Source organism: Nyctereutes procyonoides, unplaced genomic scaffold, assembly GCF_905146905.1.
Source record: "Nyctereutes procyonoides isolate TBG_1078 unplaced genomic scaffold, NYPRO_anot_genome, whole genome shotgun sequence".
NCBI classification, from domain to species: domain Eukaryota; kingdom Metazoa; phylum Chordata; class Mammalia; order Carnivora; family Canidae; genus Nyctereutes; species Nyctereutes procyonoides.
In genome coordinates this window covers 11,948,960-11,965,442 of record NW_026575145.1, presented here as the reverse complement: position 1 = coordinate 11,965,442, position 16,483 = coordinate 11,948,960, and the positions used below count along the sequence as shown (strand labels likewise).

Below are 16,483 nucleotides of genomic sequence, written 5' to 3'. Positions count from 1 at the left end.
AGAACAGTTACTAGATAATAACCTAGGCTCTGAAGTCTGAAGGACAAGTTCAAATCTCAGCTATGTCAACAAAGATAAATGAACTAATTTCTTTGCACCTAAGGATCACCATATAAAATAGAGATGTTATCCACCTGAGGGAGTGCTACAAGGATTAAGATAGAAAATGCATGTATAGTGCTTAACAAGATACCTGGCATAGAAAAGTGTTCCAATTAAGCTTAATAACAAACTACTTCTGGTGGGATTATATCAATGCTAATAAAGATTTTTTTCAAAGTAAAGCCATGTTTTCATATGCAGCAAAACATGTATTAGGCATACTCTTTCACTAAGTACTTCCATTTTTTAAGAATAAGTCAAAGGAGAAAAATTATTTATGTATAAGGATGATCACTCTTTTTCCCTCCACCCAAAAACAAAATGAATAAACTACACATTCATCAAAAGGGGACTGGTTAAGAAAATTATGGTACAAATGGCATAATACTATGTGACTACATGCATGGTTTGGGGAACCAGATATATATTCACCAAAGGGCAAACAATGACTACTTCCAGAGAGTGAGTTTTGGGGCAACTTCAATTTTCTTTTTAAAACTCTTCTTTGTTTTTTATAATGAAAATGGATAATTTTTACAAAAACAGAATAACTGCTCTTTTTCCCAAAAGGCCTATTTTTCCATTCAATTAAATATTTATAGCATACAGGGATGCCTGGGTGGCTTAGTGGTTGAGCATCTGCCTTTGGCTCAGGGAGTGATCCTGGAGTCCTGGGATCAAGTCCCACATCGGGCTCCCTGCATGGAGTCTGCTTCTCCCTCTGCCTAGGTCTCTGCCTCTCTCTGTCTCTCATGAATAAATAAAATAAAATCATTAAAAAATATATTTATAGCATACAAATAATATATAAAATACTATGCTAAGAAATTCAGGAAATAGGGATCCCTGGGTGGCTCAGCGGTTTAGCGCCTGCCTTTGGCCCAGGGCATGATCCTGAAGTCCTGGGATCAAGTCCCACGTCGGGCTCCCTGCATGGAGCCTGCTTAGGTTACCTCTGCCTGTGTTTCTGCCTCTCTGTGTCTCTCATGAATAAGTAAGTAAAATCTTAAAAAGAAAAAGAAAAAAGAAATGTAGGAAAACAAAGACAACAGACATACTTTGACATTTTAGGGCCTTTCAATTCAGAGGTAAACAGACATTTATACAAGTAATTTAAGGATTAGGTCGATTTTGAAAAGAGCTATAACAGATACAAATACATGATGAAAGCAGTGAGGGGGAAAATTCAAGTAAGAAGATGTGGGAAAAGGAAGGTGGAATCTAAAGATAGCTATTGTGACAAAAGAAAAAGATAGCAAGAATAAGCTATTCAACAGAAAAGTTTCTTTCTGTGCAAGAAAGAGGAATTTGTTAAGCTAAAAGCCAAATCCCATTATGCATGGGAAAGTTTAGGTTTGAGAGAAGGATAGAAAAGTAGGCAGGGACTTCAATGTACATGGCCCTGAATGCCAGGTCGAGGAATCAGGCATTCATACAATCATTTACTTATTCTTTTATTTACGCATGCATAAATTCATTTATTCACACACGTATTCATTCCTGAGAGTGGTGGGGGGGAAGGCATCACATGTCCACTTTAGAAAAATAATCCAAGAAGGCTGATCAAAGATGTCTTCTGAGATAAAGTGGAGACTATTATCATCATAACTATTACATAAAAGATTTACTAATTGAAGCCTTTACAATATTGTGACAAGCCCTGTTTACAGATGCTATTCCTCTGAAAATTACTATAATTATATATACACAATTAAAAATAAAGGATAAATATTTTTTACCAAGTCTTTTTGTCCATTGATACTTGTACAACCATGAACCGATAAATGTTAAGAATGCGTTTACACATATCTGTGTGCTCATCCAGAAGGTTTTTAATATCATTTGCAGGTTCAAGAAGAAATATGTTTGATGAGTTTATAATAAACACCTAAGACAAAAGAAATGATTAGCTATTCATTATAAAATTAAAATTTATCAAATAAAAATTAAATTCAGATGCTGATCACTACGTGATCTACAATGAACTTAAAAGCATAAGACTATATATAAGGTTAATTCTGACCCTATCTCTATCAACTAGGTTGACAGGTGAAATTTAAACCCATTAAAACATTTTGTTTTTATGTTAATCCAGACAAATATAAAATCATTACTAGGCACCCAAGGAAAATAAACCAAGTGAAAAACAGAATTTTTTAAAACTGAGAGCTTTAATATAATTGCTGTCATAAAATGAAAGGAACTATAAAAACACAAAGAGTTTAGGATAAAAGATGATACCTAAATCAGGAAGAATTTTCAGAATAAGGTGTTCAATATCCTGTTTCATGTTTATAGGCCATGTATTTATCTGCTTTAGTAATAATAAACTGCATGAAGAGAAAGAGTACTACTGAGGTGCCATTAATATGCATCTTTTATTATAGAAAATTTTAAAAATTATAATTAAATCATTAATTATATTCTGTTATTGAAGAGAAAGTAATTATAAGGGTGACAGGTATGTACAAAGGTTCTCGAATACCTTGGAGGTACAGAACATTTCATTTACTGTGAACCTAGGACATTTACATCTTCTATACCCATAATCCTGATATGAATCCCTGGATGAACTACATAATAAAACATAGTTGTAAAATCATGAGAGAAAAGAATATTATGCTAACTTTAGAATACTGAAAGAGATAAATCTGTAATTCTAGCCAACAATGATCAAGAAAAACATGAGGCATAAATAAAACAATAATTAGAAATAAAACAAGGACATAATTATGAGCAATTTGGGAGGAAATTATTCCAAAAAAGTAAAAAGCAAGTTTAAAGGACCTGAGGTAAAAGCCTACATAGCATGTTTGAGGAACAGCAAGGAGTGCTAAAGTGGGGAAGCAGTTGGGAAATGATGTTGAGAAACATAACCAGAGCATGTGAGGCAGACTGCCTCACTGCCAGTGGTTAAAGAGTAGGTTTTCCCCCTAAACTTTGCAGACCAATCCTATTGTAAAACAGGATAAAAATAAATAAGGAAAATGAAGACATACAAAAATATAAACAAAATTCATCAAAATCAAGGAATATTAAATGACTTAGTTTTTAAACTCTCTCAATTTTGAAATTATCTTGTAGGCCAGAACTAGTCTGGACCACACCTTGAGGAGCAATGATATAAAGCCTTATAGACCATTAAAGACTTCTGCTTTTATGCTTAGTGATAATGCAAAGTCAGCGGAGGGTTTTGAGCAGAAAAATGGTTATGATCTGACTTACACTTTACAGGATCCCTCTGGCTACTGTGTTGAGAATACACCACAGTGATAGGTGGGCAAAAGCAGAAGCAAGGATACTAATTAGGAGTTTATTGCAATAATCCAGATGAAAGATCATGGAGGCCTGGACACAAGAGGTGGTATAAATGCTGAATAGATTCTGCATACATTATGATGATGACCAGGACGTGTTATAAATTAGATGTACAATATAAAATAAGATGGGAGGGGGATCCCTGGGTGGCGCAGCAGTTTGGCGCCTGCCTTTGGCTCAGGGCACGATCCTGGAGACCCGGGATTGAATCCCATATCAGGCTCCCAGTGCATGGAGCCTGCTTCTCCCTCTGCCTATGTCTCTGCCTCTCTCTCTCTCTCTCTCTGTGATATTATTTATATATATATTATTATATATAAATTATATATATATATTATTATATATATATAAATAAAATAAGATGGGGGAGGGGTACCTGGGTGGCCCAGTCACTTCAGCATCTGCCTCTTGTTTTTGACTCAGGTCATGAGATAGAGCCCTGTGTTGGGCTCTGCGTTCAGTACAGAGTCTGCTTGGATTTCTGTCTCCCTCTGCCCCTCCCCCTTGCTTGCTCTTGTGCATTCTCTAAATCAGTATGTCTTTAAAATAATAAAAATAAAAAATAAAAGCAAACAAAATGGCTTGAACATCTGGAAAACAGGTGTTATAAATGAAACAAGGAAAACTGTAGTAAGAGCATGTTTAAGGCTAGTTTCAGACATGTCAAGTTTGAGATGTGAAGTGTGATATCCAAGTGAAGATGCTAACTTAGCATTTGAATAATTGAGTTTAAGACTCAGGGGTGCCTGGGTGGCTCAATCAGTTAAGTGTCTGACTTTGGCTCAGGATATGTTGGGTTCCCTGCTCAGCAGGGAGTCTACTTCTCCCTCTCAAAGGAATAAAATCTTAAAAAACAAAACAAAACAAAACACGACAACTACTAGAGTTCAGACAGGAGGTCTCAGACTAGAAATAAAATTGTAGATGATCCACCATATAGATGACATTGAAAGCCGAGGAATTAATGAGATGAGCCAGAGAGTAAGTAGAAAATAGATCAAAAAACTGATTTTGGGCACTTTAACAATGAAATGATCAGGGACATAAAAAAAAAAATCAGTAAAAAGATTCTGAGAGGTGGCCACTGAGTCAGGAGAAAAACAGGAGGGAAGCTATTCTGAAGGCCAAGTAAAGAAGAGTTTCAATAGGGAGGAAATATTCTATTCTATAAAACGCTCCTGTCAACTCCATTAAGATTGAAAAATATACATTTGGAGCACCTGGGTGGCTCAGTCTGTTAAGCATCTGACTCTTGATTTTGGCTCAGGTCATGATCTCAGGATCATGAGATCAGTCAGGCCCAGTGTCACACTCCATGCTGAGCGTGGAGCCTGCTTAAGATTCTCTTTTTTTCTCCCTCTGCCCCTCCTCCCTCTACTTGCACATGCTCTCTCTCTCTCTTAAAAAAAAGAAAAAAGTGTACATCTGATTTAACAATGTGGAGGTCACATGTGGCCTTAACAGGAACAGTCCGATTTTAAAAAATGAATAACTGTAATGAACTCCTACAAACCAAGAAAAAGACACCCCAACAGAATATAGGAAAAGCATATGAATAGAATAGGCAATTCATAAAAAGATACTCAATTTCAGTACTGATGAAGAAAAAGCAAATTAAAACTAGGAAACACAAACTAAAAAAAATGAAAACATTTCGTATACATGGGGCAGCAAAAATTAAAATGGACCCTAAGTAAAAGGGAAAGATACAAGGAAATGAGAACTCACACATTACTAAAGGAAATGTAAATTATTAGAACTATGTTGGAGGACAATTTGGCAATATTGGTAAAGTCAGGATGATAATGTACAACTCCTCCAACCCAGTAACTCCAGTTCTGGGTATATGTTCTAAGGAAATTCTTCCACATGTGCAAAAGAAGTACATAGGTAAGAATATTCAATGTAGCACTATTTAGGATAGGGAAAAACTGGAAACAAAAAAATCAACAGAAAAATGAATAAGTAAATAATCATGAAATAAGTAAAATACTAGAAAACAACACATATCAACACAACTCAAAAACATAACGGTTAATGCAAAAAGAAAGTACCAGATGATGGGACACCATGACACAATTTACACAAATTTGTCTGTAAAAGTAGTATGTAATATTTACCAATACATATTTATTAGGAAGTTAAAGTTAAGGAAAAAACAAAATTAATATTTTATAATGAAAACTGACAAATGTGGATGTTGAGTTTATTAAAAAATTATACCGTACAATGAAATACTGAACCATATATTTGAAATATTTAATGATTTTATTGTAATTTTTTTTTCTTAATAACCAAAAAGTGAACCACCTGCAAAACTGCCTGGGTACCAGCTCGTATGTTTTGTTCTATGATTTCTTCGGAGGCATTATGAAGAACATCTTGGTAGGTGCCATTTTTTGCCCAAGAAGAATTTCGAACATGATCAACAATATCAGTCCCATTTTCCTAAAGAGAAATATCAAGTTTTTAATTTTCATTATAAATACTGCAACAAGAGAGTAAGCTGAAGAAGTAAACTGGAAATTATCGAGTCCTTCTGCTTAGCATCTTCTTAGAAGATATTTCACTGGATTAGAAAAGCAATGTATGTTCACTTTTAAAAAAAAGGTTCTTCTAATTGACAAAAATATAAAGAAAATTTTAAAACATCCAAAGGGTCAGATAAAATTTTTAACATTTTAGATACAGAGACATTTTTCTATGTATCTAATCTCCCTTATGTAAATAAATCTCCCTTATATAACTTACACATTTAAAAACAAGATTAATGTTACCTAAAAGTCTGTAAAATATGACTTTTGTATTAAAGTGAATGCCAGAAACCAAACAAATAAAACAACAGAAAATAGCTTAGATTTATTTTAAAGTATTAAAATTCTTATTACCCAAAGAGAGAAGAAGAATATTAGGTACTTCAAACCACTAAGACTGCATCTTTCTGCTTAAGTTTTAGCTGTCAAAAGTCTTATGGACTACAGAGTTCCCTCAGGTGAAAAGCCACAAAAACATACATTTCACCAGAGTTGTTCCCCCTTTTTTTTTTTAGTTTCTTTCTGCTTTTGGTCACTCAGCAATATTTTCAAATAGTTGGCTAGTTTTTTTTTTTTAATATTTTGTCTAGAGGTTATAACTGCAATATGCAGGAGATTTAGTCTAAGACAAACTACTCTGCTATTACCAAAGTACTGAAATCTGCTCTATCTCAAGCCAATATAATATACCACAGTATATTATACTCTTAAGTCTCATACTCCTATGATCGGATATCTTCTGAACATTTCTATCTGATCCAAAAACATATCCAACTCAAAATATTTAAAAGTTTATTAACCAAGTCCTATCCATTCTTACCAACCCCTCTGGCCACAGTCACCACTACCAAACTTGCATTTTAAAAAATTCTATTCATCTATGAATGGCAGCTACCATGTTGCAAGAGAAACAAACTTTGGACACTTCCCAACTCATTTCTCTCACCCAACTAATCTTCAAGGTATACTGATTTTACCATCAAAGCAGCTCTTATCTGTCTTCTTCCTTCTATTTCCACTGTCCTGGGTACTTCTCTCCCTTCAAACATTGCTAATAATTCCTAACTAGTTGTCTTGCTTCAAGGCTGGCTTCCAATCTATCTTCCATTCTGGGCTTGATATGATCTTCCAAAAAATATAACTATCTGTACCATTCTTCTATTCACAATCCTTCAAAGACTTTCCAGTATTTATCTAGAATGTAATCACTGTTAACTACAACGGCATATAAGTTTCTGAACAGAGTCTAGTTCTTGCCTATCTCTTATTTCCAAGCACTCCCTCCCACCTCCTCTTAAATAGAGCCATATAAATAAATAATTTAGGGTCTCTCACATCTTTGTAGATGCTATTCACACTGTGTGGTTCCTTTCCCATTTACCTGCACTTCATATTACACTACCTCCTCCATGAAGACTTCCCTAAGCCTCAACAGAGTTAGGTATTCTGTCTTTCACACTCTAAGATCCTAACAATATTCTTCTGTAATACTTATTTTGCATCTTTGTTTTCTTGCTAAACTATAAGTTATGTGAAGGTAGAAAAGATATCCTTTCATGTTTCTATTTCAAACACTGGTTCTCCAAGTGGACATTACCATATTTTTACAGGGCACTCTCAGAGTGCTTTGTTTTCACAAAAATTGAGAATACCTTAGGGATTTAATGGGGTGAGCCAGGAAATGCTAAACATACTACAAGATAAATGAGAGTCTGCACACACGCAAACTGTCTTGTATTCCAGGTCTTTGAAATGTCCCATAGACACTTAGTGAATAAAAAGCCACATTTATAATTATCTGAATCTATAACTTAACTCCATTTTATAATTAAAACCAAATTTTAAAACATTTTTATATATTAAATTTATCAGAAATATATATCAGTGATTGATTATATCTTTTTTTGTTGTTCATGCCATTAGCAAGAGTTGTTAGCATCCTGAAAACTCACGTCTCTAATAACAAAACTAGTTTCAGTATTTGAGTAATCAAAAGAACACACTTATAAAACACAGCTACATTACCAGCCTTCTGTACCTTCATCCTTTCCTTCCTCCCTCCTTTCCACTCTTTATTTAATTAGGTATGTAGATATATTATTTTTTTATCTATCATTTTTATTTAAGGATAGTAAATGACAAAGGGTAAGCTCAGTATTAGGCTATAAACTTAATAAAAATCAGGGGAAAATAAATTGTTTAAACTGACAGCTTTATTTTTTAAAATGATGCAAAAATTTGATGTTCTAATTGATGCATAAAAATAGGACTATAATTATTTCATAATTTACATGGTAAAGTTAATTTACTTCAATTTTATTTCTCAGTTACACTTAGTTACATTTCTTAATTACATTTTATTTCTTTTTAGAAATAGGGAAGGATGCTCCACAACATATTACACATATGCATATGTAAATCTTGATTCGTTGAATCCCTGCAGAATGTGGTCTATTCATTCATATATTAATATCCTGTTAATCCACTGATGAGATTAATCAGCAACAACAAAAATTACCAAATCACTCCTACCCAGATTTAGTAAAATATACGTCAGTGTCACACTCTCCAACTTTTTGATTAGAATATGGCCTATGAAAAGGATTAAAAAAACTGAAGAACAAGAATTTACACTTAAAGAATAAATGATACCAGGTACACCCAAATTTCACTTCCACTCTGTCTTCCCTCATCCTTTCTCCTCTATGATTAAACTCCAGCTTTTCTTATCATAGACCAGTTTATTCTACAATTAAGGATTTTTTTAATGCTGCAATGAGCAATAGTGCAAAACTTTCCAAGAAAGAATCCAGAATATTCTAGTAGTTTAAGTACCCAACTATTAGAATAAGACAGGTAAGGGGAAACTGTAGTTTGATAATCATCCTTAAGAAATATGTACTACATATAACACTGATTTTTATCTAGTACCATAGTTTTATAGATTACACCATTTTACCTAAGTATGATTGACATGCAATATAATATCAGTTTCAGGTTTACAACATAGTGATTAAACATTTATATACATTACAAAATGATCATGACAAGTGCAATTACCACTTATCACTTTACAAAGTTGTAATACTATTAACTATTCTCTATGCTATACTTTATATCTCAGTGATTTCATTTTATAATTTGAAGTTTGTAGCTCTTAATCCCCTTAACCTATTTCACTTATCTCCCCAACTCTCTCCCCTCTGGCAACTCCCAATAGGTTCTCTGTATTTCTGAGTCTGTTCCTATTTTACTTTTTCATTTGTTTTGTTTTTTAGAATCTACATATAAGTCAAATCATATGGTATTTTTCTTTCCCTGAGTTACTTCACTTAACATAATGCCCTCTAGTCCATCCATGTTATCACAAATGTCAAGATTTCGTTCTTTTTTTTAGGGCTAAGTAATATCCGTGTGTGTGTGTGTGTGTGTGTAGAAAGAAAGAGAGATTCATTCATCTACTAATGGGACACTTTGTTGTTTCCATATCATGGCTACTGTAAATGATGCTGCAACGAACACAGGAGTGTACTATCTTTTTGGATTAGTGTTTTCAGATAAGTACTCAGAAGTAGAATTGCTGATCATATGGTAATTTTAATTTTTTTTTAGTAATCTCCATACTGTTTTCCATAGTGCACCAATTTGCATATTCACCAACAGGACAAAAGAGTTACCTTTTCTCTACATTCTCACAAACACCAAACACTATTCTTTCTTGCTTTTTGATACTACCATTCTGATAGGTGTGAGGTGGTATCTCATTATAGTTTTTTTTTTCTTTTTTTTTTTTTTTGGTTTTTTTTTTTTTCTTTTAAAGATTTTATTTGGGATCCCTGGATGGCGCAGCGGTTTGGCGCCTGCCTTTGGCCCAGGGCGATCCTGGAGACCCGGGTTCGAATCCCACGTCGGGCTCCCGGTGCATGGAGCCTGCTTCTCCCTCTGCCTGTGTCTCTGCCTCTCTCTCTCTCTGTGTGACTATCATAAATAAATAAAAATTAAAAAAAAATAAAGATTTTATTTATTCATGAAGACACAGAGGCAGATACACAAGTAGAGGGAGAAACAGGCTCCCCGTAGGGAACTCAATGCAGGACTCAACCCCAGGACATTATCTCAGCCAAAGGCAGATGCTCAACCACTGAGCCACCCAGGTGCCCCCCTTCATTGTAGTTTTCATTTGCAATTTCCCTGATGATTAGCGATCTTGAGCATCTTTTCATGTATCTGTTGGCCCTGTTTGCGTTTTTGAAAAATGTCTATTCTGATTCTCTGTTCACTTTTTAATCAGATTGTTTGTTTTGTTGGTGTAGAGTTGTAGAGTTCTTTATGTATTTTGGATATAAACTCCTTATTGGATATATCATTTGCAAATACATTCATTCCACCAATCAGTAGGCTGCATTTTTGTTTTTCTGATGATTTCCTTTGCTATGCAAAAGCTTTTCAGTTTGATGTAGTCCCAACTGTTTGTTTTTGTTGTCCTTGCTTGAGGAGGCAAATTCAAAAACATATTACTAAGACAAACGTCAAAGAGCTTAATGCCTAGGTTTTCTTTCAGGAGCTTAATGGTTTCAGGTCTTACACTTAAGTCTTTAATCCATTTTGAGTTTATTTTTGTGTATACTGTTAAGATGGTAGTCCACTTTCATTCTTTTGCTTGTAGCTGTCCAATTTTCCCACACCACTTACTGAAGAAATAGTCTTTACTTCATTATATATTTTTGCCACCTTTGTCATAGATTTACTGACCAAATAACTGTGAGTTTATTTCTGGGCTCTCTGTCCTGTTCCACTGATCTATGTGGCTCTTTTTGTGTCAGTACCATACTGTTTTGATTACTACAACTTTATAATATAGTCTGAAATAAGGAAGTGTGTGATACCTCCAATTTTGTTCTTCTCAAGATTGCTTTGGCTATTCAGACTATTTTGTGGTTCCATACAAATTTAGAGTTATTGATTCTGGTTTTGTGAAAATTGCTATTGGTATTTTGATAGGGATTGCACTGAATCTGCAGACTGCATTGGAAAGAATGGACATTTTAACAATGTTAACTCTTCCAATCCATGAGCTTGGTATTTATCTTTCTATTGTGTCTTCGTCAGTTTTTTTCATCAATGTCTTAAAGTTTTCACTGTAGAGGTCTTTCACTTCATTGGTTAAATTTACTTCTAGGTATTTTATTCTTTTGGTACAATTGTAAATGGAATTGTTTTCTTAATTTCTCTGTTACTGTTATTAATGTATTAAAATGCCACATCTATTAAAATGCATTTTAATGATTATTAAATCATCTGCATCTATTAAATGCATCTATTAAAATGATCATGATTTTTACCCTTCATTTTGTTAATATGGTATATCATGTTTAATGATTCGCAAATACTGAACCATCCTTGCATTCCCAGTGAATCCCACTTGAACGTGATGATTATTTTAATGTATTTTAAAATGAGGTTGCTAATATTTTGTTGAGGATTTTTGCATCTATGTTCATTCTGGCCTATAGTTTTCTTTTTTTTTGTAGCATCTGTATCTGGTTTTGGCATCAGGGTAATGCTAGCCTCATACAACGTATTTGGAAGATTTCATTACATTAATTTTTTGGAATAGTTGAGAAATCAGGTATTAACTCTTCCTTAATTGCCTGATGGAATTTATCTGTGAACCCATCCAGTTTGGGAGTTTCTTGATTACAAATTCAATTTCATTAATAGTAATTATTTTGTTCAGATTTTCTATTTCTTCCTGATTCAGTTATGGAATGTTTCTAGGAATTTATTCTTTTCTTAGGCTGTCCCATGTGGTGGCATATAATTTTCTGTAGTAGTCTCTTATAAGCCTTTGTATTTCTATTGTATTAGTTGCTACTTCTCCTACATCCCTGATTTTATTTGAGCCTTTTTCTCTTGAGGAGTTTGGCTAACATTGTCAATTTTTTTTTTTTTTTTTTTATGATAGTCACAGAGAGAGAGAGAGGCAGAGACACAGGCAGAGGGAGAAGCAGGCTCCATGCACCGGGAGCCCGACGTGGGATTTGATCCCGGGTCTCCAGGATCGTGCCCTGGGCCAAAGGCAGACACCAAACCACTGCACCACCCAGGGATCCCTAACATTGCCAATTTTGTTTATCTTTTCAAAGAACTAGCTCTTGGTTTCATCAATCTTTTTTATTGTGTTTTTAGTCTCTGCTCCATTGATTTTTCCTCTGATCTTTATTACTTCCCTCCTTCTACTATCTTTGGGTTTTGTTCTTTTTCTGGTTTCTTTAGATATATGTCAGATTGTTTGAGATTGTTTTGATTACTCAGGTAGGTCTGTATTTATATAAACTTCTTAGAACTGCTTTTGCTGTGTTCCAGAGATCTAGGAACATTGTCTTCATTTTTATTTATCTCAAGGTATTTTTTTTTCCTCAAGGTATTTTTTTATTGTTGACCCACTGCTTATTTAGTAGCATGTTGTTTAGTCTCCATGTCTTTGTATTTTTTCTAATTTTTTTCCTTCTAATCTCTAGTTTCATAATATTCTGGTTGGAAAAAATGCTTGATATGATTTCCATCTTCTTAAATTTACTGAGACTTGTTTTGTGGCCTAATAGGCAACCTGTCTTACAGAATGTTCCATGTGCACTTATAAAAAAAAAAATGTGTATTCTGCTGTTTCAGATGGAATGTTCTGTACATATTTAAGCCCATCTGATTTAATATCTCATTCAAAGCCACTATTCCTTTTCATTTTCTATCTGGACAATCTAGCCACTGATTTAATGAGGTGTTAAAATTCACTATTATTATTGTATTACTGTAATTTCTCCTTTTGTCTGTTACTATTTGCTTTATATATTAAGATGCTCCTATGCTGGATGCATCTATATCTATAAATATATTCTTTTGCTGGACTGCTCCTTTCATCATTATGTAATGCCCTTCTGTTTCTTTTACAGTCTTTGTTTTAAAGTTTATGGTGTCTGACATAAGTATTACTACCCCAGCTTTACTGGTCATTTCTATTTGCATAGAGGTTTTTTTTCTATCTCATCACTTTCAGTCTGTATGTGTTGTGTAGGCAGCATACAGATGGGTCTTTTTAAAATCTATTCAGTTACTGTATGACTTCTGATTGAATATTTAGCCCATGTACATTAATTATTGATAGGTATGTAGTTATTGCCTTTTGTTCATTTTTTTCTAGCTGTTTTTGTAGTTCTTCTCTGTTCCTTTTTTCTTTCTTGCGGTCTTCTCTTATGATTTGATGATTGTCTTCAGTGTTGTGCTTGGATTCCCTTATTTTCTGCGTATCTGTTACAGGTTGTTTGTGATTGCCATAGGGTTCATGTATAACACCCTATGTATTAGCCACCTATTTTAAGTTGATGGTCACTTAAGTTCAAACACATTCTAAAAGTACTATATTTTTACCTCCCCCTTGTCATGTATTATGCATTTGACACCATATTTTACATGTTTTTACTTTGTGTATCCCTTACATAGTTATTGTAAATATAGTTGATTACTTCTTTTAATCTTCATGCTAGCTTTATAAGTGACTGACCTACAACCTTCATTATGTTTGCTTTTACAAGTTGTAGGAGTGCTAAAAACAGTGACTCCACTGTTGGCCCTCCTTCTTGTTCATTTTTGCTTGATGACCTCTCATGGGGCTGTATGTCCCAGGCCCTTGAGATTAATATACATACTTTAGAAATGCCTGCCAAGGCTGGGGTGGGAGAAGCTTGCTTTGGCCACCTGTGAATCCGTTAAAGATGATGTAGTCTTTAGCCTTCCACAAAATCTAATTAAAGGTTAACTGTCAATTAGGTGCATGTGAACTCTGTGATCACGTAATAATGCCCTTCTGAATATCTCTTGCCCTATAAAATCTGTGAACTAAGTCTAGACTTTGTGGAGGATAGTTGTACAGCACCTGGATCATCATGTGCCTGATCATCTATCTCATCAGTAAGTTACCCTGAATAAAACTCTGTAAACTATATTGAGTTGCCTTCTTTGATTTCCAGTCTCAAAGTGTCTTCTCAGCTCAGGGAATACTTTACTGTACCTCCCCTACCTTCTAACACCAATAAAATGTTTTCTTTTATAATTTTATTTTTGCTTCTAGTTATGGCTTTTTCTTTTCTGCATAAAGAAGTCATTTAACATTTCCTATTAAGGCTGGTGCAGTGGTGATGAATGCCTCTAATTTTTGTTTGTCTGGGAAATTCTCTCTAGTTCTGAATTATAACCTTGCTGGGTATTCTTGGTTGTAGGTTTTCTTCCTTTGAGCACATTAAATACATCAAGCCACTCCCTCTGGCCTGCAAAGTTTCTGCTGAAGACTCAGTTGAGAGTCTTATAGATGTTCCCTTGTATGTTAGTTGCTTTTCTTTTGTTGCTCTTAAAATTCTTTCTAACTTCTGACATTTTAATTATGCGTCTTGGTGTAGACATCTTTAGGTTCATCTTATTTGGGGCTATCTATGCTTCCTGAACCTGGATATCTATTTTCTGTACTCAGTTTAGGAAAGTTCTCAGCTGTTATTCCTTCAAATAAGTTTTCTGCCCCTTCCTCACTCCCTTCTTCTGGGACTCGTATATTATAGCAAATGTTAATACTTTTAATGTTGCCCCAGAAGTCCCTCACCCTGTCTTACATAATTTTTTTTTTCCTTTTGTTGCTTGGCTTGGATGATTTCCGCTATTCTGTCTTCCAGGTCACTGATCCATTCTTTTGCATCCTTTCCCAGGCTATTGATTCCCTCTGGTATATTTTTCATTTGAATTATTGTATTTTTCAGATATCATTTTTAAAAAATAATTTCTCTTAGAAGTTCTGAATTATCCACTCTACTTCTAAGTTCAGTGAGCATCTTTTATGACTATCACTTTTAACTCTTTATCAGGTAGATTATGTAACTCCTTTTGATTTAGTTATTTTTCTGAGTTTTTTTTTTTCCTCCTATCATTTGGATCATATGCCTATCTCCTCATTTTGTCTGACTCTCTGTGTTTGTTTCCAAGTATTAGATAGTAGGTCACCTACATCTCCTGGTCTCAAAGGTAATAACCTTATGTGGAAGGTGTTCAGTGGGGTCCAGAAGTACAATTCCCTCCTCCCACAGTCACTAAATCTAGGTGCCCTCTGTATGTGCAGCATGCATCCTTGTGTTGTTGAATGAGCTCTGATGCTTGGGCATTCTGGTAGGCAGGCTGGCCCCCAGGCCAACTAGTTGCAATGCCTAACCAGGACTACTATGGGTGCACTGGTGGGAGGAGGTAAACCCTGGTGCAGCTGGCTGTAAAGCCCAACCATGATGTTGTGTGTTGCTGGTGGACAGGACCAGTCCCCCAGTTCAGGAGTCACTTTGGAGGTACACCACTCCCAGTCAAGGCCACCCAGTGCATGTGGCAGGGTGGGAGCAGTTTAAGAGAAGGTCTGCTGGAGGAGTGGGTTGATTTTGAAGGAGAATACCAGGGTGGGAAGACTGATGCTAGCAAGGTAGGCAGAGAATGTCAGAACTACAGCCCACAAGCATTAAACAACCTAGGCTAAATGAGGGCAAGAAAATGGTGCCCACTAGTATTTCCATGTCCAAAGAAAAGTTCCTACAGAACCCTGCCCCTCCAGCCTATGCTCTAAAATCAGTCAATAAATATCCTTTATGGGGCACCTGGGTGGCTCAGTGGTTGAGCGTCTGCCTTCAGCTCAGGTCGTGATCCTGGGGTCCTGGGATGGAGTCACATATCAGGTTCCCCACAGGGAGCCTATTTCTCCCTCTGCCTATCTCTGCCTCTCTTTCTCTCTCCGTGTCTCATGAATAAATAAAATCTTTAAAAAAAATTAAAATTAAAAAAATATATCCTTTATGTATGTCTCAGGTGCTCTGCAAACTGCTGCTACTGTGCTGGGTCTCAGAGTAAGTGAGACTATGTGTGGGACCTTCAGGAGCATTATCTCAGTTTCCTATAGACCCCTGGCTATCCCAGATTTTAGCCCCAATGATTTTCAAATATCCTAAAGTTAAGCTCTGCTGATTTTCAAAGTCAGATGTTGTGAGGACCTCATTTTTCCTGTGCAGATCTCCAGGGTGGGGGTGAATGACATAGTGCTTAATCTCCTTGCTCTTTAGGGAGTATCTCTATGCCTGTGATACCAAACCACTTCTGGGCCACCAGACTAGGGGTTTTGGTTCCCAACCTGACCACATCTCTGCCTTCTCAAGGTGGCTTTTTCTTTTCTTTTTTTTTTAAGGTAATCTCTATGTCCAACATGATACCTGAACTCACAACCTCGAGATTTAGGGTTACATGCCCCACCAACTGAACCAGCCAGGCACCCTGTGGCTTTCTTTTTATCTTTAGTTGTGCACGAGCTGGTCTCCTAGTCTTTAGATCTTTCTTAGTATGAGTTCTTTCTTATGTAGTTACAATCTTGGTATGTCCATGGGAAGAAGTGAGCTCAGGACCCAGCCATCCTCCTACAGTCTCAAATATCACACCTTTTAAAATGGCATCTAATTGTGATC

At 35.3% G+C, this 16,483-nt stretch overlaps 1 protein-coding gene across 7 annotated transcripts in view; it reads right to left on the bottom strand.

The window, feature by feature from the left end:
* Positions 1–16,483, bottom strand: part of RALGAPA1 (Ral GTPase activating protein catalytic subunit alpha 1) — a 249,558-nt gene that overhangs the window by 162,240 nt on the left and 70,835 nt on the right. For all 7 annotated transcript variants that reach the window (XM_055309354.1, XM_055309357.1, XM_055309353.1 and 4 more), the window contains exons 12-13: positions 5,731–5,868; positions 1,842–1,990 (exon numbers count right to left, since the gene is read on the bottom strand). In XM_055309354.1, coding sequence (XP_055165329.1) covers positions 1,842–1,990; positions 5,731–5,868 — 287 coding nt within the window. The remainder of the gene's footprint in view (positions 1–1,841; positions 1,991–5,730; positions 5,869–16,483) is intronic.